The 22,619-nt window shown below is 39.9% G+C and overlaps 2 protein-coding genes across 38 annotated transcripts in view; one reads left to right on the forward strand and one right to left on the reverse strand.

Annotated features, from left to right (window-relative positions):
• Nucleotides 1-14,244, reverse strand: part of CCDC148 (coiled-coil domain containing 148) — a 227,087-nt gene extending 212,843 nt beyond the window's left edge. For 7 of the 9 annotated variants that reach the window (XM_070507884.1, XM_070507879.1, XM_070507882.1 and 4 more), the window contains exon 1: nucleotides 13,855-14,244. Coding sequence is in view for 2 of the 9 variants with exons in the window: in XM_044768881.2 (XP_044624816.1) it covers nucleotides 13,855-13,879 (25 nt within the window). In the remaining 7 variants the exon portion in view is untranslated. The remainder of the gene's footprint in view (nucleotides 1-13,854) is intronic. The other 2 variants (XM_070507880.1, XM_070507878.1) reach the window with 1 other exon arrangement.
• Nucleotides 14,245-14,379: 135 nt separating this feature from the next.
• Nucleotides 14,380-22,619, forward strand: part of PKP4 (plakophilin 4) — a 232,555-nt gene continuing 224,315 nt past the window's right edge. For 17 of the 29 annotated variants that reach the window (XM_070507849.1, XM_070507855.1, XM_070507863.1 and 14 more), the window contains exon 1: nucleotides 14,380-14,662. The gene's annotated coding sequence lies outside the window, so the exon portion shown is untranslated. Of the gene's footprint in view, nucleotides 14,663-15,325; nucleotides 15,763-22,619 lie in introns of those variants that run through there. The other 12 variants (XM_070507851.1, XM_070507856.1, XM_070507858.1 and 9 more) reach the window with 7 other exon arrangements.

Genomic DNA, 22,619 nt, shown 5'->3' on the forward strand with positions numbered 1-22,619 from the left:
ATACATTTCTACACTAAATATCACACCAAAAAAATCTAAAATAAATCAGAAATATCTAATTAAAAGATGCAAAATAAGCATGGAATTTAGTTTTGTTATATATCCTGAGAGGTGTTTTGATTTCCTTCTTTTTTGTATGTAATAGTATCTTCTTTTCACTAGTAGAAGTGACAACAATATGAATTTTGTTTTTATTGTGGTAAAACATACATAAAATTTACCTCAACCATTTTTTCCAGTTTTACTGAGATATAATTGACATACAACATTGTACTAGTTTTAGATGTACAATATGATGATTTCATATATGCATATACTGTGAAATGATCACCACCATAAGTTAACATCTATCACTTTACATAGTTACAAATTTTGTGTGTGTGTGGTAACTTTCAACATCTAGTCTCTTAGCAACTTCCAAATATACAATATTTTAAAACTTAGTCACCATGTTTACTTTACATCCCCAGGACTTATTTATCTTATAACTGGAAGTTTGTACCTTCTGATGCCCTTCACCCATTTTACCCACCCCTTAGATCCTGCCTCTTGCAACCACCAACCTGTTCTCTGTATCTAAGAGTTCAGGTTTTTTAGATTCTACCTACAAGTGAAGTCATACAGTGTTTGTTTTTCTCTGTCTGCTTTATTTCACGTGACATAATGTCCTCAAGGTCCATTCATGTTGTCACAAATGGCAGGATTTCCTTTTTTTTTTAATGGCTTAATAATATTCTATTGTGTGTGTATACACGCACACACACACACTACATCTTCTTTATCCATTCATCCATTGATGGACACTCAGGTTATTTCCATGTCTTGGCTATTGTGAATAATGCTGCAGTGAACTTGGCAAAGAAGATATCTTTTTGGGATAGTGATTTCATTTCCTTCAGATATATACCCAGAAGTAGAATTGTTGGATCATATGGCAGTTCTATTTTTATTTTTATTTTTTTCTTTTTAAGATTGGCACATGAGTGAACATCTGTTGCCAATCTTCTTTTTTTTTTTTTCCTTCTCCTCAAAGCCTCCCCAGTACATTGTTGTATATTCTAGTTGTAGGTCCTTTTGGTTCTGCTAGGTGGGACACCGCCTCAGGCTGGCCTGATGAGTGGTGCCATGTCTGCGCCCAGGATCTGAACCAGCAAAACCCTGGGCTGCCAAAGTGGAGCGCACAAACTTAACTGTTCAGTCATGGGGCTGGCTGCTATTTTTAATTTTTTGACAAACCTCCATACTGTTTTCCATAGTGGCTACACCAATTTACATCCCCACCAATAGTATACAAAGGTTCTTTTCTCTACATGCTTGTCAGCACTTATCTCTTGTCTTTTTAATAATAGCCATTCTAACAGGTGTGAGGTGATATCTCATTGTAGTTTTGATTTGTATTTTCCTGATGGTTAGTGATGTTGAGCACATTTTCACATACTTGTTAGCCATTTATACATCTTCTTTGGAAAAATGTCTACTCAGTTCCTCTGTTCATTTTTAAATGAGATTTTTTTTGGTATATTGATTATTGAGATGTATATTGATTTTTTACATGATAATGCAATATGTGACATTTTCTCTTATGTTAGCATTTGAAATCAAAATATGCTGAAGATGTCTTATTAAAAAGCAAATTCTTTCCTATGTAACATCCTATGGCTTGGGAGTTTTAATTCCTACTTTTGTTGATGTATTTCTTTTTGAGCTTCCAAAACGATAATTTATGATCTGCAAAAGTACTTGCACTAATTAGCCTTTTGTCAATATTGGTTATTATTATGTTTTCTTTCCATCCTCGAAAAGCGTAAGTAAAAATGAAATACTCATTGATTTATCCAGATTCAACGTCTTCCATGTTCATCAGGTATGTGCAATATTATAATTTTCTAAGTACTATAGAATTTTGGCTTCTTACCATTCAAAATTTTTTTTATGCTTTTATTTTTATGTGGCATATTTGTTATGCTCACTCTACAGAACATTAGGTATAATGGGACTTCATAATCAAAATGTACAAGCCCCTTCCCCTTAAAAAACTCAATAGTTAAATATTGAGGTGGAAAGTATGCTTTGCACCCAAACTAGAATCCTGCTATTAGATTTGGCTGCCTTTTCCTTATTAAAAGAGCTGTTATATTTTGAAAACCTGCTTTGATAGAAAATAGCAAAAGAGCCCCATTATGAAAAACAAAGGCTTGTTAAAGGTAGTATTGAAAATAAATAAATGGCTTTTGTTCAGGAACAGCTAAATCTATTTTGTAGTTTGAAAGAGCTGAGAACAGATTGCTTCCCTTAGATTGTTAGCAAAGAAATGTTTTCATCAATTATCATTCTTTGCTAAGAACAGTTTTTTCCAGTGCTATTTCTCAAATGGAGTATTATATAAATAGGCCTGCCCAAGGACAATTCCTGGGCTTTTTTTTAATGTCTTAGAGTATAATAATTATGGCATGCCAGTTCAGAATTATGGCAGAAGACAAAAAAAATCACATTTCGAACAGATAATTTACTTGGAGAAAAAGTTGCCAAAGGTAGCCATTTCTGCAAATTAAGTGAAAGGTATATCACCCACAAACCATGCCAGTCTTCCTCTTCATCATGCTTTTGCCCAACATTTACATCCCAGGAGGACGGAAGGGAAAGAGCAGCGAGTAGGGAATAAGGAATGTTGTTGCAGAAGGCCCCAACCTGTAAGAACACACCAACCCTCTCTCTCGAGCTATTCCTGTGCCTCAGCACTACCCTTTTCTCTTCCAGCCTGTGCTGAAGTTATTACCATCTTACAAGGCTCTATGTAGAGGGGAGAAATAATCACCAACATTTACTGAGCAATTACTATGAACCAGGCACTATCCTAAGAGCCTTATCTATTTTGACTAATTTAATCCTTGCAATGTTTGGATAACACTGTTGTTCCTATTTTGCAGAATAGGAAACTGAGGCCCATGATCATACAGCTACAGAGACCATTGGCAGAGACCAGATGCATACCCAGGCAGTCTGGCTCCAAAGGCCATGAACCAGACCTCCCTATTCTACTCCCTCTCAGTGAAGTGAGACAACTCACAGGCGGTGCTCCTCAACATGCCCAGAAATGCAGCTCTGTCATGCTTTTTTTCAGTAAATAGTTGTGCCCTTGTTAAGATAAGGATAAGGTCCTAGAGAGAGGGGAAAGAAGTCAAGACATAAGTGGGAGTTAAGGGGAGAGGCAGATCTTAAAGAAAAAGAAAGACGTCTATTCAAAGATAGTTTACGGAAAAATGAAAACAAAGAGGATGGTGGAAATAGACTTAAGGGCTATAGCAAAGTGATAAACATTTTTGGTAAATTTCTTTCAAAAGAGAACAAAGCCAAGATTTAGAATGAGATCATGCAGTGTTTCATCCTATACACGAATTAACCTAAGCCCAGAAAAGATTTTAGTCTAATAGATTTTACAGATGAGTAAACACAGAGCCAGAGATTAAATGCTTTGTCCAAAACTTGAAGAAGTAGGTAGCATACTCAAGGCTAGAAGCCAACCAGATCTCCTGACTTTGAGCTCAGTGCTCCTCCACCAACTATATCAGACACAATTTGTCAGCTTTAAACACACAAGTGGTGGTCAATATGTTTTGACTAAATTTCAAGACCATAAAAGATAATTACATATTGAAGATTAAATACAAAATACCTGAAGCTGTCATCTTCTTAATAGTCATATTATGTTATAGAAGAGCAATGTAGATAAAGTAGCCATTCAAAAATGCAAGGAAGAGAATTCTTGGTATAATCACGTATGTTTTTCCTCTAATGTTTCACCTCTATAAAAAATTTTAAATTGACATTATTTTAGATCTGGAAAATTTAGTCACATACATATATATAGGAAACACAGTGAAATGTCTAAATCATATTAATTTTGTCTTTATTAGAGAGATCAATACAGTTGGATGGAAAGAGTCTTAGGGAGGGAGTTATATGACCAGTTTTTTGTTTTTGTTTTTTTTGAGGAAGATTAGCCCTGAGCTAACATCTGCCGCCAATCCTCCTCTTTTTGCTGAGGAAGGCTGGCCCTGAGCTAACATCCATGCCCATCTTCCTCTACTTTATATGTGGGATGCCTACCACAGGATGGCTTGCCAAGCGGTGCAATGTCTGCACCCAGGATCTGAACCGGCTAACCCTGGGCTGCAGAAGTGGAACGTGAGTGCTTAAGCGCTGCACCACCAGGCCAGCCCCTATATGACCAGTTTTAATGCTGGTTTGTAATCTCTAAGGTTCTTTCCAGCTCTAAAATCCTATAATTTTACAGAAAAAATGCATTAATTCTGTGCGGGTAGAATTTTTTTCTTTTCTCAAATTCTCTATAGCAATTTCCTTGGCTTTCCTCTTCCTATATTTTTGTTATTTAGGTCCCTCTTTCACATCATTTGGATGTGTCAAAAGAATACTCTTCTCAATACCACTCGAGACTTCATTGACCTCTCTCAAGTTTGATCACAATAATAATCAATGTCTGTGAAGATGTTACAGATTCAAATGCTACTTATTGGAGGTAAATGATCTAAGTGATCTTTAAGACAATGAAAAAAGCAAAAGAATAAGATTAGAAAGTAGTCTTCCAAAGACTTATTTCTACTACCTGGGGTAGAGAGAAGAGAAAAACTAAAAAAAAAACAACAAAACAAACAAACCAAAACACGAGAGAAAGAAGGTACATTTTGTCTAAGGTATTCTAATAAAACTCAGGTCTCCAAACATTGTCAATCACATACCTCTATTACTACACAGTTTTGAGCACACACTTTTAAAATTATTTATTACAAATTCTTCAAGTGTAATATTGTGCTAACATCATGTAAATTATAAAACACAAATATAGAAAAACTCCTAAGTACAAAAAAAGATATATAGTAGTGACATGCATAGTTTTAATAACTTTAATAAATTTCAAGAGAGTTATATGATGGAAAATGTGGCATTCCCTTGAAATTCTTGGTTTAATACCTGCTTATATAAGAATTCAAAGTCTAAGCTCAGTTTATTCCCATACTTGGCTACAAGGGCTATAATAGCTAAAATAGATGCTGCAAAAAGATTGTGAACGAAGTACAAAATTAGCTTCACATACTCAATCATGATACTCAAATTTCATTTCCACCCACTAATTATACAAAAGTTGTAGTTTAGTCTTTATCTCTCATAAATCTCCCTTCCCTGATATCAATGTTTTCCTTGCAAAGCTTTTTTTCCCTTAATATTTAACAAATGTCATCTAAATCCACCAAAATACCATTGGAAGATTTTCAATCATGTCAGAAAATTGTTTTCAGATTTACTAAGTGTTCATATATGAGAGTTTTAAGATGATGTGCTTATGTCATTTTTTTTAGTTTTTATTTGTAACAGCTGTACTGAGATCTCATTTACATTCTATAAAATACATCCATTATTGTGTACAATGCAATTATTTTCAATAAAATGTATAATTGTGCAACCATCACCACCAATCAGCTCTAGAACATTTCCATCACCTGAAAAAGTTCTATCATAATCATAACTACTTGCATTCAATCTTCTCATCCCAGCTCAAGGTAATTAGTGATCGGCTTTCTGTCTCTCTACTTTTTGATTTTTGGAGGTGTCGTAAAAACGGCGTCATACAAGTGGCCTTCTGTGGCTGGCTTTTTTCCTCTTAGCATAGTATACTGGAGGCTTCTTCATGTTGTAGCATGTATCAATCGTTCAGTATTTTTATTGTTGAATAATCTTCCATTGTGCCACATTTTATCTAATCATTAGTTGATGGACATTTGGGATTATTTCCAGTTTCTTCCTATTATGAATAATATTGCTATTACTCATGTAAAAGTCTTTGTGTGGACATATGATTTTATTCCTCTTGAGTAGATTTCTAGAAGTAGAATTGCTGGGTCATGTGGTAAGTTTATACTTATATTTTTAAAAAACTGTCAAGTGGTTTTCCAAATTGGGTATACCAGTAAGCAATTTATGAAAGTTCCAGTTTTTCCATGTCCTTGTCATCACTTGGTGTTATCAATCTTTTCCTTATACTCATTCTAGTGGTTCTGTACTGGTATTGTATTGTGGTTTTCCTGTGCATTTCCTAATGATTAATCATGTTGAGTATCTTTTCAAGTGATTATCAACCATTTGGTGAAATGTCTATTCCAATATCTTGCACATTTTTTAGTTGAGTTGCTGCCCCTCTTTTTTTTTTTTTTTGACGTTTAGAAGTATATTCTAGACATAAGTCCTTTATCAGATTATGATTAGCAAACATTCTTTCCCAGTCTGTGGCTTCTCTTTTTATCTTCTTACTGATGTCTTTTGAAGGACAAAACTTTTATTTTTTATTAAGTCCAATTTATCAATTTCTTCTTTTATGGATCATGATGTGGTGTCATATCTAATATGAGTCTTTGCCTAAAGCAAAGTCACAGAGATTTTGTACTATGCTTTTTCCAGAGGTCCTATAATTTTAGTTCTTACAGAATTAACAATTCTTATAGAACCCTTATACTTTTAGTTCTTAGGTCTATGATGCTTATTGAGTTAATCATTTTGTATGGTGCGAGGTAAGACTATAAGTTCATTATTTTGCATATGAATGTCCAATTATCCCAGTAGCATTTCTTGAACAAACACCCTTTTCCCTATTGAACTACCTTGGCATCTTTGTTGAAAAGCAATTGACCATAAATGCAAAGACTTATTTCTGTACCTTCTATTCTATTTCACTGATGTAAATGGCTATTATTATGCTAATACTATATTCTAGTGCTGTGACTTTATAGTAAGTTTTGAAATTGCCTATTGCAATTCCTCCTACTTTTGTTGTTTTGGGTATTCTTGTTCCTATGTATGTCCATTTTAAGACTGGCTTGTCAATTTCTATAAAACGTGCCTGCTAGGATTTTGATAAGAATCATATTGAATCTATTGATCAGAGGCCTTATACTTCTTTTCTAAAATTTACTCCTAAGTATCATATTCTTTTTCATGTTATTATGAATGGAAGTTTTTCCTCAAATTCGTTGTCAAGTTGCTAGTTCCTAGCATATAAAATTACAACTGATTTTTATACATTGGTCTTGTATCTTGTGACCTCGCTAAATTCATTTATTACTTCTAGTAGTACTTTTTTTTTGTATACTCCTTGGAATTTTCTATGTATAGGATCATGTCATCTGTGAATAAAGACAGCTTTAATTTTTCCTTTCCAATATATATGTATTTAATTTATTTTTCTTTCCTTATTACAATGTCTAAAAACTCCAGTATAATGCTGAATAAAAGGGCTGAGAGTGGAAGCTCATTTTATTTTCAATCTTAGGGGGAAAGCATTCAGTCTTTTACCACAAATGTCATGTTAGCTGTAGGTTTTTAATAGATGCAGTTTATCATATTAAGGAAGTTCCCTTCTATTGCAAATTTGTTGAGCATTTTTATCGCGAATGGGTGTTGGATCTTGTCAGTTGAGTTTTCTGCATCTATTTTCATTGTTTTTTTCTTTTCTTATTTTAAAAATCTATTAAACTACAGAAAAATATGGCAGCTCTTGATTTCTGGCTTCTGACAAGATGATGTACTAGCAGGTGCTGTTGACTTGCTCCCTCAGTCCAGCCCCAGAGATGCACAGAAGCTGTAATCAGCTGTGTGGAAGCCCTGTGGTGACAGTTAGCTGACCTGGTGTATAAAGGAAACAGGGGCCCAGAGATGGAAAGGGCCAGGTGCCATGGTCAGAGGATATGATGTGGGGAGAGCTCTTGTCTGTGATTTATCTTCTCTCCTCTACTGCTCTAGTCAGCTTATTGCCACCTTTATGAAGCAGACAGAGAGCTTTGGAGTTAGGAAAATAATGAGGTCATATTTCCCAAGAGTTTATTTTAGGAGAACTTCAAATCTAGTATCTCAAAAAGCATTTTAGTGTGGTGATGACTTGATGTCCCAGGGTTGGGAGTGAGTCAAGAGCTGCTTTACAAATGGAGATTGTTGACTTGCCAGGTGCCCTGCATCTGTCTGACAGACTTCTTTTGCTTTGAGCTTCCACTCAAAGCTGGCAACGATACAGTTTCTGTCGGTAATTAGCACACTTCCAACAGAGGTGTATTTATGAGGACTGTCACCTTCATTTTTGACAGTTTTGTTAGATACAGAATTCTTGATCAACAAGCTTTTTCTTTCAGGACTTTGAATATGTCCTTCCACTTCCCTCTTGCTTCCTTTGTTTCTGATGAGAAGTCAGCTGTGAATTTTATTGTGGTTCCCTTGTACATGATGAGTTGTTATTCTTCTGTTGCTTCAAAACTTTCTCATGTTTGTCTTTCAGCAATCTATGATGTATCTAGCTCTGTTTCTCCTCATGTTCATTCTACTCAGGGTTTACTGTGTTTCATGGATCTGTAGATTAAAATTTTTATAAAACTTGGGAAGTTTTAGGCCATCGCTTCTTCAAATATTTTTTATATACCCTTCTATCCCTGCCTTCCTTCTTGTACTCCCAGCTGTCCCACAAATTTCTGAGGCTCTGTTCATTTTTCTATACTCTTTTTTGCTTTCTGTTCGCCAGCTTGGATAGTTTCTGCTGGTCTAGATTTTCCATTTGGTTCTTTTTCACAGTTTCTATTTCTCTCTTGAGAACCCCCATTTTTTGTGTCATTTTTTCTTTAAGTTTTTCAACATATTTATAATAGCTGCTTTGGGTTAGTTGTCTATTAAATCCAACAAGTGGGCCCACTCAGTGTATCTACTGCCTACATATTTTGCTGAATTTGAGTCACTCTTTTCTGTTTTTGTATGTTTCATAATTTTTTGTTGAAAACCAGATAGATTAGATAAATATTGTAGCAATTTTGGATGGAGTCTCATTTTCCTCCTGAAAGGTTTTTTAATTGCTGGAACTTAAACTTCATAATCTGTTTCCCCTGAGTTCTGGGGCTACTAGGAGATATCTCTGATAAATTTTCCTATCTTATTTTTATTTTTTTAGCTTGGTTCCTAAAAAATTAGTATAAATGTATAAAATAAATATAAAATCTGATATTTTCTTCTTATACCAATGGTGTGGCAACATGATTCTACCCTAGAAAAGTAATCATATTGCTCATCTTCTCAAGGATCTTCTCTTGGTCCCAGTTTCAAAGGGGGAGAACTGAGCAATAAAAGGCTTTGAGGTTGGGGAGTGGGAAAGAATAGACACCACACTAAATACAGCTCTTTTACTCAACTTAGGTTGGCAATATTTGGAACTAGACAGATCGATCATTTTCTACTCAATTTCTGTTAGAAATTTTTAGAACGTTGCTCTTCATAGTTCAATAAGATGGTCATTATGGATGTTTCGTTTTGTCGTAAAACATTTGCGTAATATTTTAGTGAAATCTTTTGATTGTAAGGAACAGAGACTCACTAAAGGAAAACCAGGAAAAGAATGGGTTAAAGGTGATTACAAGAAACATAAATCTCAAGAGAAAACAAAAAGTGAATTTTATTCTGGCTTCATGGGAGATTAGAAACCCAGAAAACATCAGGACCAAGGCAGTTGCTCTCTCTGGCTCACTTGTTCTCGCAATTCCAAATTCCCAGGAGAAAAATCTGATTGGTACTGTTACAGGTTATGGGTCAATGATCAGCCAATGGACTGGCTATATTTGAATCGGCTTCCCCACTGGGGCTGATACCATGCCCAGATGCAAGATCACGAGGCACGCAGGGCTGCCTACCACAAGGGCTCTAGATACAGGTACTCAGAAACATGCCTATTACACTTACCAGATGCTGGATACTTTTCTGATTTTATAAAGTTGTTAAATCCTCATGATTCCACTGTGTTCCAAAAGACAGAACAACCTGGATGCTTCAAATGGAAAAAATTTATGTAACCCTTTTTTAACCTGCTTGACAAAGCTGAGTTTCGACTGCTTTCCCCCATACATGGAATTTAATACCCTTACCTCTAAATATGAAAACTTCATGGCAAAGCCATGCAGCTAGTCCTTCTCACACAGGTCCCCACCCTCATAGAGGGGCAGATAGGTCCTGGTAGAGATAAGATCTGAGGCCTTTCTCTCCTAGTCTACATGGCAACAACCTCTACTCCACTCTGCCACACATTACCTCACTTTTCCACACTGAACCTCTAGTGTCATCTTTTTCTAACTACCTCCCAATGTTACTGATTCCAGTTTTTCATTGTTGGAAGTTAAATTCTTCCAAGGACTAAAAAAAAAAAAAAGATTAAGGAATGTCAGCTTTTCTTAGTGTGGGAAGCACTTCAGTAGTCTAAGGCACTACAGAGGATAGAGTCATGACCACCACACATAGCCTATCCTCCAGGAAAGAAGGTCTCACACGCAAATAACTATACCATGAGGCAGAGAGTGTTAAGTGCAATAATATAGTAAGGCAGCAATCACCCTCTGCAGAGGCGGGTAAGGTCAGGAAATCTTCGGAAAAGTCCCTACAAGCAACTACTTGGGCTGGGCCCCTAAGGGCAGGGGAGGATTCACATATTCAGAGAATGGGCTGGAGGTGGGGCACAGCCAATTCTGAAATCCTGAGCAGAACTATTATTAAACTCTGGTATCCCTTCTCAGGACCAGTTTATTCCACGGCTCTTTCCTTCATTTGCCATCTGCCTCCGTTTTAACATTATTTTTAAAAACAATAACAAGAAAAACAACTATCAGTTATCAGTGCACTTTTTGGAGTTCTTATCTTCACTGTTCCCACCTTCTCTGTAGACATCCAAGAACGAAGAGAGGCAGTATTTCTGCTTCCCCCTTTTCCTTGCTGCCTCTGCAATTCTTTTTCAGGACTTTACTACTAATCATTATGGGCTAATACGAAAATAACAAACATTGGAAAGTTGCAAATTTTTCATAACCATGAAAGGTTTAGGCTGACCTCTTTCTGGGATGGTGATTGAAAAGGTCCCTCGGATTTCCACTTTTGTTCTTGAGGGTGGAGCTCACCAAATCTCTTTCTTCTTTCTAATCTTTCTAAGTTTTCCAACTTGCCCTAGGCCCCACAGTCAGCCTGAGCGAAGACCCCTCTTCCCTCCTCTATGTCCCAGTAGTTAGACCCACCCAGGTGGTGTAGCTAGCAGGTTAATGCTTCCTCTTCTCAAGTAGGTCATTTGCATTTCTATGGCTCATCAGGGTAAGAGACAACAGTTTCTACCCTTCACCAGAAATCTGGAATTGAAGCATTGCAATTTGCAAGTAAAGGGCACTTTTGTGGGAGAGAACTTTACTGGCAAAATGAGATAGGGTTTTGTGGAGACAGCACAATCTTAAAAATCATCTCAGGGGCCAGTCCAGTGGCACAGCAGTTAAGTGCACACGTTCTGCTTCGGCGGCCCCGGGGTTCACCGGTGCGGATCCCGGGTGTGGACATGGTGTCGCTTGGTGAGCCATGCTGTGGTAGGAGTCCCACATATAAAGTAGTAGAGGAAGATGGGCATGGATGTTAGCTCAGGGCCAGTCTTCCTCAGCAAAAAGAGGAGGACTGGCAGCAGATGTTAGCTCAGGGCTAATCTTCCTCTTCTTCTTCAAAAAAAATCATTTTAGTTGTATTCAAGGTCCAGAACATTGAGGGTGAAAAAATAGAAGACTCAAGAAATTCCCTTCAGACTATTTCTTGATGAAAGGGAAGGTCAACAGCTGGAGATGGAAGTAGGATAAAAGGAAGGTAGTTTTACAAAAGGATGTTTGTAAGGCACAGGAAAAAAATTCGGAGGAAAGGCTGTAATACATGATCTAAGAGAGAAATTGTAATCAATGGAGTAAAATCCTGGAGGAAGAAGGATGGCCAATGTTTAGGAGCACAAATGGAGTAGGAGCTCAGAAGAGAATAATAGACACCCCTTCTCAGCCAGGAGTAAAGGAAGTGATGAAGTGTAAAAATCGAGACTGAGGTTTAGGAAAGTTAAGTTGAGGAACCTCATGGTGGATACCTCAGTCAAGTATGAGGCAAACTCATGTGCAGAACTGGAAGAAGTCCAAGTATAGTGGGGGCTTAAGGAGAGCAGAAATAGGACAGGTTTGGGAGAAGTGCCCTGGATAACAGCCCTGGATAAGAGTCCTGAATAATCACCCTTCTGATGAGGAAAGGAATTTAGAGAATCAGTGAAGATCCAGCCAAGTCTGGATAGCATAAACTTTTAGTGGAACAAAGTGATTTCTTAACCTCATCCAGCAATGCTTGATAGTGAGGGAGCAGGTTCAAAAGAAACCTTTCAACTGAGTGAAAGAATTATGAAAAAAAATGTTGAATGACAACATTTTAGGGGACATTATTCATCGTGAATTTTAGTAACATTTTAATCATGACAAACGGGAAATACACAATATCAAAATACTTGTCAAACGTGATCTGAGAAAAATACAAAGAGAAAAGATTATAGAAGTGAAAAATCAATTAGTTCTTATTTTCTTCTTTCCATGTTAGTCTAAGGCAAGAAAAAAGAAATATCAATTTTTTTCTTACTTTTTAGACACATCTTCCATTCATTTATTATTAAAATTTTTAAAAACCAAATTATTGGCATTTTGTTAGCACATTAAAAATGAGTCTTATTTATAAAAATTTGCATTTTACTTTTTCTATTCTCTGATATGCCAACACAAAAAAGCCAGAAATTGAGAGCATGAGGAGCTAATTTCCATGATGGCAAAGCATGATACAGCACCCCTCAGTCCCTGGTGATTCCCTCCCAATTCTTGAAATATTTAGGGGGAACACTCACATGTTTGGCTGTTTGTTCTACAGTCCAACCTTGCATAGGACTGTCAACTAAGTTCAAACTTTACTACAAATTGTAAGACATATTTTTCCAATCAAGGAATCATAGTAATAATTCTTATCTATTTTTAATCTTCAATTACAGTAAGATAAAAACCAATAGCAAAGCATATTATCCAACTTAAAATTCAAGACAGTAGACATTTGTAGCTTGCACACACAGTAATCTGTTTCCCTCAAAAAATATTTGTAATTTCCAAAATCCTTTCAGCGTTTTCACACAATATGGTCCCTCCAACTTGAGGGACAGTAACATAAACACAGTCTTCTTACTAAAGAGATTAGTATAAAAATAGCTAAGTCATCAAAAGAAGGAACCTAAAAATATCAGTGGCTATATGATAGAGCAATATAATGCTTAAAATCTAATATAATCATGAAGTCCTACTTTAATAGCCAGTACCTAAATATGAAAGTCATTTACAAAAAAAAAAAAAAATTAGTACTGACCCAGTAGCACAAAGTAACTTTAAATGAAGGCAGAGGACTCGTTGTTAAAGCTCAAGACGTTTGTGTGTACTGATTCCATGCCTCAGATCATTTCTTTATCAAATTTAGAGATAAACTGGAAAATACCCAGAAAACAAAATCCATCAACTGTAATCTATTTCCTTTACTCTCTTGTGAAATCATTAGAAGGCATGAAGGATTGACTCTGTCACCTGTGTCTTTCCCCACCCTGCAACCTCTTAGAGGAAAGAGCAAGCAACCTGTCAAGCTCACAGTGCAGAATGCACAGATGGGTGTTTAGTCTCCTTAGCGAAGAGATTAGAGGTTTGCTTTGGGAAGCAGAGAGCACATTTTCTTATGTGTTGACCCGATGACATCCACTATACAACACCTCAGCCCATTTCCTTACCAAAATATCATCCAAAGGAAATTCTCTTTGAATCTCGTTAGGCAAGGCTGTAAGTTTAAAGACCCACAATTTTGAGGCAAGATCCGCCCCAGGTAAGGGGGAGTGTTTGGGAAAAACAAGTGGAATTTAGGCGGATCGGTGGTGTCAGGAAGAAGCGGAGATTTAAGGGACGGGTGCAAACTCACCTGGAGAAGCAGAAGCTGCACACATGTCAAAGGTCAAAGGGCATAGCCTCAGGGGCTCCCCAGACGCAGGAAAAGTGAAACGCCCACTCCTAAACTCTCACCTTCAGGGATTCGTACAAGGGCTCAGCTGTTCCTGCCTTTGACGCCAGGTACAAACCCTACCATGCACAGCTGGAGTTGACAGGCAGCAAAAGCAAAAGCTGCCCCCGATTTCAGAGCCAGCGCCCGGGAACCCCCCTGTACATCTTTCTCCCACCTGCTCCCGCGCCCAAAGCCAGAGACATCTTCATCCGCACTCCCCACCTTGGCCAGGCCCTTTCGCTCTTAACGGCATCGGTCTCTATGGCGACCTGAAACAGCAGTTCCCATTGGCCCGTTCAATATGAGGGCCGGGCCAATGGGGAGGGCCAGCCTTCTCCTTTGGACCAATGGGGTTGGCGGAGAGCAAGTCCGGAGACGGCGGCGTGCTGACGTTCCCGGGAGCCCGGGGCTGGCTGGGCAGGCGGGCTGGCGGCTGGGCGGGTGGCGGCGGCCTCTGGGCAGTAGAGGGGGCTCCGGGGCTGAGTCCGTGTCGACGCCAGCCGCGGAGGCGGCACCATGGGCACGGGGTAGCGGGGCAAGTTGGCCACCGCCGCCGCCGGGGGTGGTGGGAGAGCCGCTTCGGGGGAGGGGGCGGGTGGGGGAGGGAGGGGCGGGCAGCCGCTCGGCCGCGGCACTTTTTTAATTTTTTCGGGTGTCGCAGCGGCGACCCCTCGGAGCCCATGTCCCTGATCCCCGGAGCGACGACGGCCGCTGCCTAACCTGGAAAGTAAGTGTGCGGGCTCGCGGGCGGGCGCGGAGACTCCTGCTCACGAGACCCCCCGGCCCTCCCGCTCGAGCCGGGACCTGCCTGCGAGGGGCGCCGGGGGGACGGGCGCCTCCCTCGCGTTACTCCGTCCCCACCGCCTCGCGGCCGCCTCGGCTTTCCTGCCCCGCCTCGTGTTCCTGCCCGCACTCGCCTGCCTGTTCCCCTCCCCCCGGCAGGCGCACAAGTTTCACCCTCCATTTGCTTTTCCCGGCGATTACTCTCCCCGAGTCTCCCCCTCACGCCGCTCACGACCCTTCCCCACCTTGGCCTTTTCGGATACAGAGCCCCCAGCCCCGAACTTGAGCGGCACGGTCGAGCTCTCCTGGACGCCAGCCCAGAGGCTTCCCCGCTCCTGCCCGCCTGGCTCGCCGCCCCGCGCCCCTAGCACCCCGGGGCACCCGCCTTCCCCAGCCCTCCGGGCCGTCTGTCCGTCCCTCCAGCCCCAGATCCTGCATCCTGGCCCCCTCCCCTTCCTCCCACGCCCCTGCTGCCTGCACCGTCTTGCGTTTGTCCCCTGAGTCCCGCGCTCCTGCCAGTCCTGCCCACCCTCCTCTGTCCAGTGCGCCCCTCTCTGCTCGCCGCGTATCCTCACGCTCCACCCCTCCCGTTTCCCCAGCCCGGAGCTTCCCCGGCTGTTCTCCTGCGCCGCCGCTTCCTCCTCTCCCTGCCGGGAGTTGAAGCGGAGCTGCGGCACCCCCTTGGCAGATTGGGTGTCCCTGCTGGCCGCCGGGGCTGCCCGACCCTCTCCCCTTTTCCCCCTACCCGGGAAGCGAGGGGGTGAGCGGCGGGGCCGAGATTTGGCTGCGTGTTGGCTGAGTGCGACAAACAGCGCGGGCAGTGGAGGCGCCGCGGCGGCCGTGGCCGCTCGGGGCGCAGCAGTAGGCAGGTGTGTGTGTCCGGGGGGACGCGCGCCGCGGGCTCCTCGGCTGGCGACAGATTGTGCAGGAATGCGAGGAATGCACCAGGGGCATAGTCCACACGGCCAGCCGCGGCTGCAGTAGCGCCTTCCCGGCCCAGCTCTAGCCGCGCAGCCGGAGGTCACCGGAGCATCTTCGGAGCTGGTGAGCCTCGCTCCAATCCTCTCCTCCCCTTGCCTCTCTCCATGCGGCAGAGAGGGCGGCGGAGGGGAAGCGCGGCAGTTCTGTTGGGTTTCAGCTAGCCCTTCGTTTGGGTTTTTGCTGCATTGGTCTCCAGGAACGCGAATTTAGGGCCAATGGCGGTGTAGCCAAGGTTATTGATCATTGCACAAGGTTCTTGGCAAGTTTGGTTTGCAAGGTTTGAATGCTGCTTTTTTTTACGAGGATTTTCTGAAAACCTGCAGGAAAGGGTGCTGAAGGTTCTTAGAGTAATGATCTTGCAGCCGACGTATTTTAGCTTTATAAAAAAATGTCTGTTAATGCTCATGGACAGGGATGTACTACAAGAGAGATCTTGAATGCATCACTTTACTGTCATAAGAATTGTAATTTTTTCTTGTCATACTGGGCTGTGTTTAGACCTCTTATAATACATAATGAATAGAAACAGAGAAGCAGTGTGTGATCAGCGATGGGACAGATAGAACTGTCTGGTACAGTTAAATTCGGGGCGTGTCAGTTACCATTGAAAGTAACACGGGGACAACACAATCATGTATATTTCAAGATGTAATTCATTAGTTGAGGTCGCAGTTCTTTCTCTTTTTGTTACTCAATTTGGCTGAAAAATAAACACAGTCCTACAACTTTCAAAGAATAGTAATTATGTGTAAAATCAGTAATGATTAGTATACATTTGGGGGCAAATTTTATTTTCTTTAATTCAGAAAAGCAAATTTTTGACAGAAGGTGCTTCTCTAGAATTGGGCTTAGATTCTTTTATTTTAAAGGGAAGGTAGAAGACAGCTTCTCTTTTTGAATGCAGTATATTGCTATAGAAGTATCTTCATTTCTGGTGCCTGTGAAGCAGTTATGGAAAATGGCAATATGAAAATAACTGATGTCCAAAAGAAGTGTTTCTCGATGTTGAAAAGCATACTGTGTGTGCTTTTATTTGACACAGTATGCTTTGGAGGTTGAGTTTACTATAAGCCTCTCCACCCTTGGTTATTTTGTATCAGATTCAGGAAGATAATAAGTTGATTGTTCGGCTGTCTTTCCAACACCTACTTTGTGTGGATCAAGGGCATTGAAAAGTATAAGATGAGAGGCATAGTTAAGGACCCAACGGAAAGTAAAAATGGGGAAAAACGTACTTTGCATTGGGAAAGCTTGTGTCTTTTGGATGCTACATTATTTTTCAGGTATGTCCACAATCAGTGGACCTTCTAATTTAGAGATTTAACTCTAACTTAGAGTTCATAACACTGTGTAGGGTATTGGGAGGTGTTTGTAGATGCCAACAGGAAACTTATTATGTAACAATATCATATTACAGCAGAATTTAACACGTGCTTATTTGATTTGATGTGAACATTGGAAAATCACATTTAGTTTCTCTGCTACATTAGAAATTGAAATAGCCCTTTCAAGTATATAGATAATGTATTTACATGATTGGCTGTGCAAATAGTTTTACCTGCTTCAAGTAAAGGTAGGATTTCAGTTAGAAATATATTGTTTGTTATAGATATTTGAAGAGAGGAAGTTTTAAACTAGTGATTGTTCAGAATTGAAGATAACATAAACTGTGCTGTGATCAAAGTACATTCCCTCCCAACCCCCACTATTATATAAGAAGGTACTGCATTTCATGTCTTGTATGTCATACTGAAGATACTAAATTGGGGAGCTCACTTGTCCAGTTATCTTAATTCTTATCCGTACTCTTTTTGGAGGGAGGTAGGGAGCCAGGTAATGATGGAAAGCATAAGAGAAGGTAAGCAGAAAGTAGGAGCAGCTGGCATTCATCCAGAAAAAAAAAAATATGTTATTGCTGCATTTACAAGCTGAATAAAGCAAACCTAATTCTGTGAATAGCTGTAATATAATTTGAATTTAAAGAAACTGCTACCAAACTCAGTTTAATAAAAACTTTAGCAATTTCATGACCTTCAGTATTTGGATTAAGTCTCTATTAAGTCAGAATTGCAGTTTTCTTTCTTTTCCAAGCTATACAACTTGGGAAAGTAAATTTAATTCAAAACTTTTAAATTCACTTAATTTTTAAAAATCCAATTATTGCCAATTTTAAAACTAAATGATTTCCTTGCTGTTGACCAGGGATCGATTTAAATAGAGAATTTTCATACCCTTGACGATGCCAATTATTTGATAAGTCCAGCCCCTCACCTTACTGCTTTGAATTATTAAGATATTTTGAGAATGCTCTGTAGTCTAATATTTTTTTCTATTTCAATCAAGAAGTATGCCCCTAATTTGCTTAGTTCTAAAATGGACATCATACTTTCATTCTTAATTGGAAGATAAAGTCGAGGTTATTCTAGGGCATAAACACCCGTGGAACTGTATGTCACTTTGGGAAGTTGCCTTCACGCCTTCGGTGTACTGGGAGATAATTACTTCTTCAATGTGTTAAATGGTTTTGTAGAGCCTTTCCTGCACTGAAGGGGGAAGAGGAATCTGAAACATAGCACCAGTGGACTGGATATGTTTGGAAAACTAAGTAACTATTTCACACCCAAACTGTGACTACAAATAGCTGCAAACAGAGAGAGAAGGAGTAGAACTGGAAGCATACCTGGATGTAAAGCTTCGTATACTGCCAGGAAGTGATGATAGCAGTCAGCAGGTCATTGTGATGCCCAACTGTAAGAAATAACAGCCTTTTTTTAGGGTAAGGGGACCAGGCCCTAAGTCACAAAGAGCAATAATTCTTGTGCTCGCTGGTTTCAGTTGAGAAGTTGTACAACATGCAAATCTCGCTCACATTCTCACCTTCATAATTCAATGGAATTGTCTTAATCTTTTGGAGGCTGTGTTACCAAACTAAATTGGGGATATTACATGATGGTGCTCTTCAATTAAACCTAGAATGCTGGAGTATCCCATTTGTCATTCGTCTAAGTTGTCTTTTCTTTTTGTAATTTAGATTTCCTTGTATTTGATATACCAATAAGTGTTGGCTACATTGCTGGTCATTTTATTATTCATAGTCTTGATAATGTAGTTTATTATGACTCATATAGTGATTCATTGCAGATGATAAAAATGTTAGAGATTGGATTGTAAGTTTTTAATACTATAAAATATGCATTTTAAAATATGGAAGTGTTGGAATTATTTTAAGTCATGTCGTTTTGAAGAAGCATTTTTTATGAACTGAATAATACCTGCTGATTGGGTAGATGCCAATCCCTATAGGCAGATATTATATCATATAGCCCTGGCAAAGTCCAGAACTCACAATTGAAAGTTAGGGAGAGAGAGGGCCAGGGGAACCCGTGATCCTCTTTCTCCAACAGCCAAAGCATGTTTGACTTCTACAGTTACTATCTGTATTAAATATAAATTTTGTGAGTTGCAAATATCCAAGGATGTTTATCCTGCTCTTCCTGAATCTAGATTCCCTCCCCCGCCCCCCACACACACATCACCAATGCATCTGTCTGGAGAGGCAGAGAAAGCCCCTTTTCAGGGGCCCCTTACAGTCGGCACTCATATCCGAGGGTTTCGCATCTGCGGATGCAACCAACCCAGGATGGGAAACTCGTGGTTACGGAGCGCCGACTGTATTCATTGTACTATGCCGTTTTATAGAAAGGACTTGAGCATCTGCAGATTTTGGTATCCGCGGGGGTTCCTGGAATCAATCCTCCATGGATACCGAGGGACAACTGTACGTGGAATATGGAAGTTGGTGCCTGGTGTTCCAGGTTGAATTTAGAGCGGATGTAGGTTTTTGTCATAAAAATGGTGTTATATATGAAAGTTAGGTAAAATGTGTAGGTGAAGTGGGGATCTCAGGGTACCCTGCAGGCTTTGGGGGCCTGGCCTGGTACTTGGAATACAGTTTTTCATTGACACAACCCACTTACAGATAGACTTTTTTAAATTTTTTTTAAGATTGGCACCTGAGCTAACAACTGCTGCCAATCTTTTTTTTTTTTTTTTTTTTACCTGCTTTGTCTCCCCAAATCTCCCCAGTATATAGTTGTATATTTTAGTTGTGGGTCCTTCTAGTTGTAGCATGTGGGACACCGCCTCAACATGGGCTGACGAGCGGTACCATTTCCACGCGTAGGATCCAAAGTAGCGAAACCCTGGGCTGCCAAAGCGGAGCTTGTGAGCTTAACCACTCGGCCATGGGGCCGGCCCCCAGATAGACTTTTGAAACACTGGATAGGTGGCGTCTGACATTCTGGTCCACTATAAGCACTCTCTTAAATTGCAGACAGAGGGAGGTGAAAAGCACCCTAAGCTAGAAATTAGGAGCCATGCCTCGAAAATCTGGGACCTCGACAAACCACCTAACATTTCATTATAGCTTCCTCCTTTTAAAAATGCAGGATTTGGATTGCCTTGATCTAAGATACATTTCAGCTCAAGATTCCCAGAGTCCTCAGTGTCTTTCTTATTTTTTTAAGAAAATACGATTTCTTAAGCATTTGTGTATATAATCAGTCCTGTACCCCTTCCTACCCCAAATCATGGCAACAAGGAAGTTGGGAATCTCTTTTGAGACTTTTGAATCTCCTTCATGTTCATCTTAAATAGTTTTTTCTTTTTTAGAACAGTATCATTTTGGGAAGTGAGGGGAAGGGATTAAAGCATACAACGTTTTCGAGGTCTTCCTGTCTCCCTGCACCTAGTCTGAGATTAACCATGGTGGTTCAGGCCAGGGAAAGCCCTTGGGATTTCACCTTCACACTGATTGAAGCCTGTGAGAAGTTTATTAAGGCAGTGAGGTGCCGTGGTTAGCAGTCAGACCAGCAGTTCAATTCTGTCACTTCTGTTTGCTAGGTGTGTAACTTGGTAAGTTATATAATCCCTCTGGATCTCATTTTGCTCATCTGTAAAGCAGAGTAATAAGAGCATCCACCTCATATGATTGTTGTGAGGACTAAAAGAGTTAATGCACGTAAAGCACTTACAACAGGGTCTAACTCAGAGCCAGCACTTAATACAGTGAGGTTATTATTTTTACTTTTACTCTGTGGTACTTAATGATGCTTTCTGTAGCATCTGCTATATGCCAGGCAAATTATTTGATTTGCTTTCTGTCATCTTAGTCAATCTGGTTATGAATCTAAAAAAGATACTTCAGGGGGCTGGCCCCGTGGCCGAGTGATTAAGTTCGCATGCTCCACTGCCGGCGGCCCACTGTTTCATTGGTTTGAATCCTGGGCGCAGACATGGCACTGCTCTCGAACCATGCTGAGGTGGCGTCCCACGTGCCACAACTAGAAGGACCCACAACAAAGAATATACAACTATGTACCAGGAGGCTTTGGGGAGAAAAAGGAAAAAAATGAAATCTTTAACAAAAATTAAAAAAAAAAGATATTTCAGGAAAGAAAGAAACTACTAAAGGAAAATAATTATCAGTTTGATAGTTTGTGGAGATTGCCTGCAAGGAAGAGAACCTAGCAAAATAAATCAAATAAGGGCCTGGTTAAAATAGGGAAGTTATACCTTCTTTATGTCAGCAGTACTTAGAAGCATGTAAACACAAGTAACCAGCACATGTAGGAGGTTTGGGTAAATACACCTTAATAAACTGTTAGGTTTAAAAGATGAAGACTGATCATGTTATATTACAGGAGCCAGAAGTGGAAACAATTGCAAAATGTAGAACATGCCTTTTAAATATGTATACAATGATTGCATTTGTAATTCTAAGTGGTAGTCATTTTATACAATGTCTCTGCTAGTCAATGCATGAAAGTGTTAGAAAGTGTTAATCATTTAGGGACTAAAATGCAGCTTGTATATTAACTCTTTAAGCTGCCTTTTCTGCGCGAAATTAATCACACGTGAAATTGGCAGGAAACCGTCAAAGCAAGACAGTCTAGAGAAGTTTGGAAGATACTTGATGTAAACCAACTGACAGTGGTTTAATAGGTATCAAGAGGCTTTAGTTCTAGTCCTGGCTGTGCTACTAAGTGGGTGTGTGTCTCAGCAAGTCATTTAACTCTTCTGGGCTCTAGTTTTTCTCATCTGTGAAATGAGGGAGTTAGATTAGTTTCTCTCGAGTTCTTCTAGTACTTATATTTCCCAACTCTTAGAACATCAAGCATTCTCATTCCATTGTATTTTTCTCCTCAGCAAGAATGTACCATCTTCTCCTCAAGAATTTATTACAATTTACCCTCCGGGATAAGAGAAGAAAATTGAAGTTGTCTGCCTGAAATGCTCAGCTCCTGCCTGAAATGCTCAGCTCCTGAATGCATAAGTGTTGCAGGCAGACAAACATTTGACTCTGTAACAGCTGAGTTAGTGGCTACCCTCTTGGACTTATTTATTAATAGCCAGTCTGTGCTGCACATTTAAGGTTTAACCCCTGACTGAGACTAAATTTTCCAGAAGTTGGATAGAAACAGAAGGAGAATTTAGGTGGTGGTTAGAGGGGACTAGTTTTATTAAAATGAGAAAGACCCCCTTACCATTTGCTTTGGTTTGATTTGTCCTGAAAGGTCTGATTTGTCCTCAGAGAAATTAAATAACTGACACAGAGTTGTTCCTCTGCAAAGACATAGTGCTTGGTCACTTTATGTTCATAGAAACTCACTGATCCATCTATCATTATAGAATATAGATACTTTTAACTCTAATTTTTGCATATAGACAACCTACTAATGTTCAGAAATTGTGATGGATTTCAACAGGATGATATTTTATTTGGATTTGTGCTCTGGGATTTGTGTTTAAAAACAAAAAAGGCAATTAGGGGCTGGCGTGGTAGCGTAGTGGTTAAGTTCTCACATTCTGCTTCAGCAGCCCAGGGTTCGCCAGTTCAGATCCCTGGTGTAGACCTACAC

Source organism: Equus asinus, chromosome 4 (assembly GCF_041296235.1).
Source record: "Equus asinus isolate D_3611 breed Donkey chromosome 4, EquAss-T2T_v2, whole genome shotgun sequence".
Taxonomy (NCBI): Eukaryota; Metazoa; Chordata; class Mammalia; order Perissodactyla; family Equidae; genus Equus; species Equus asinus.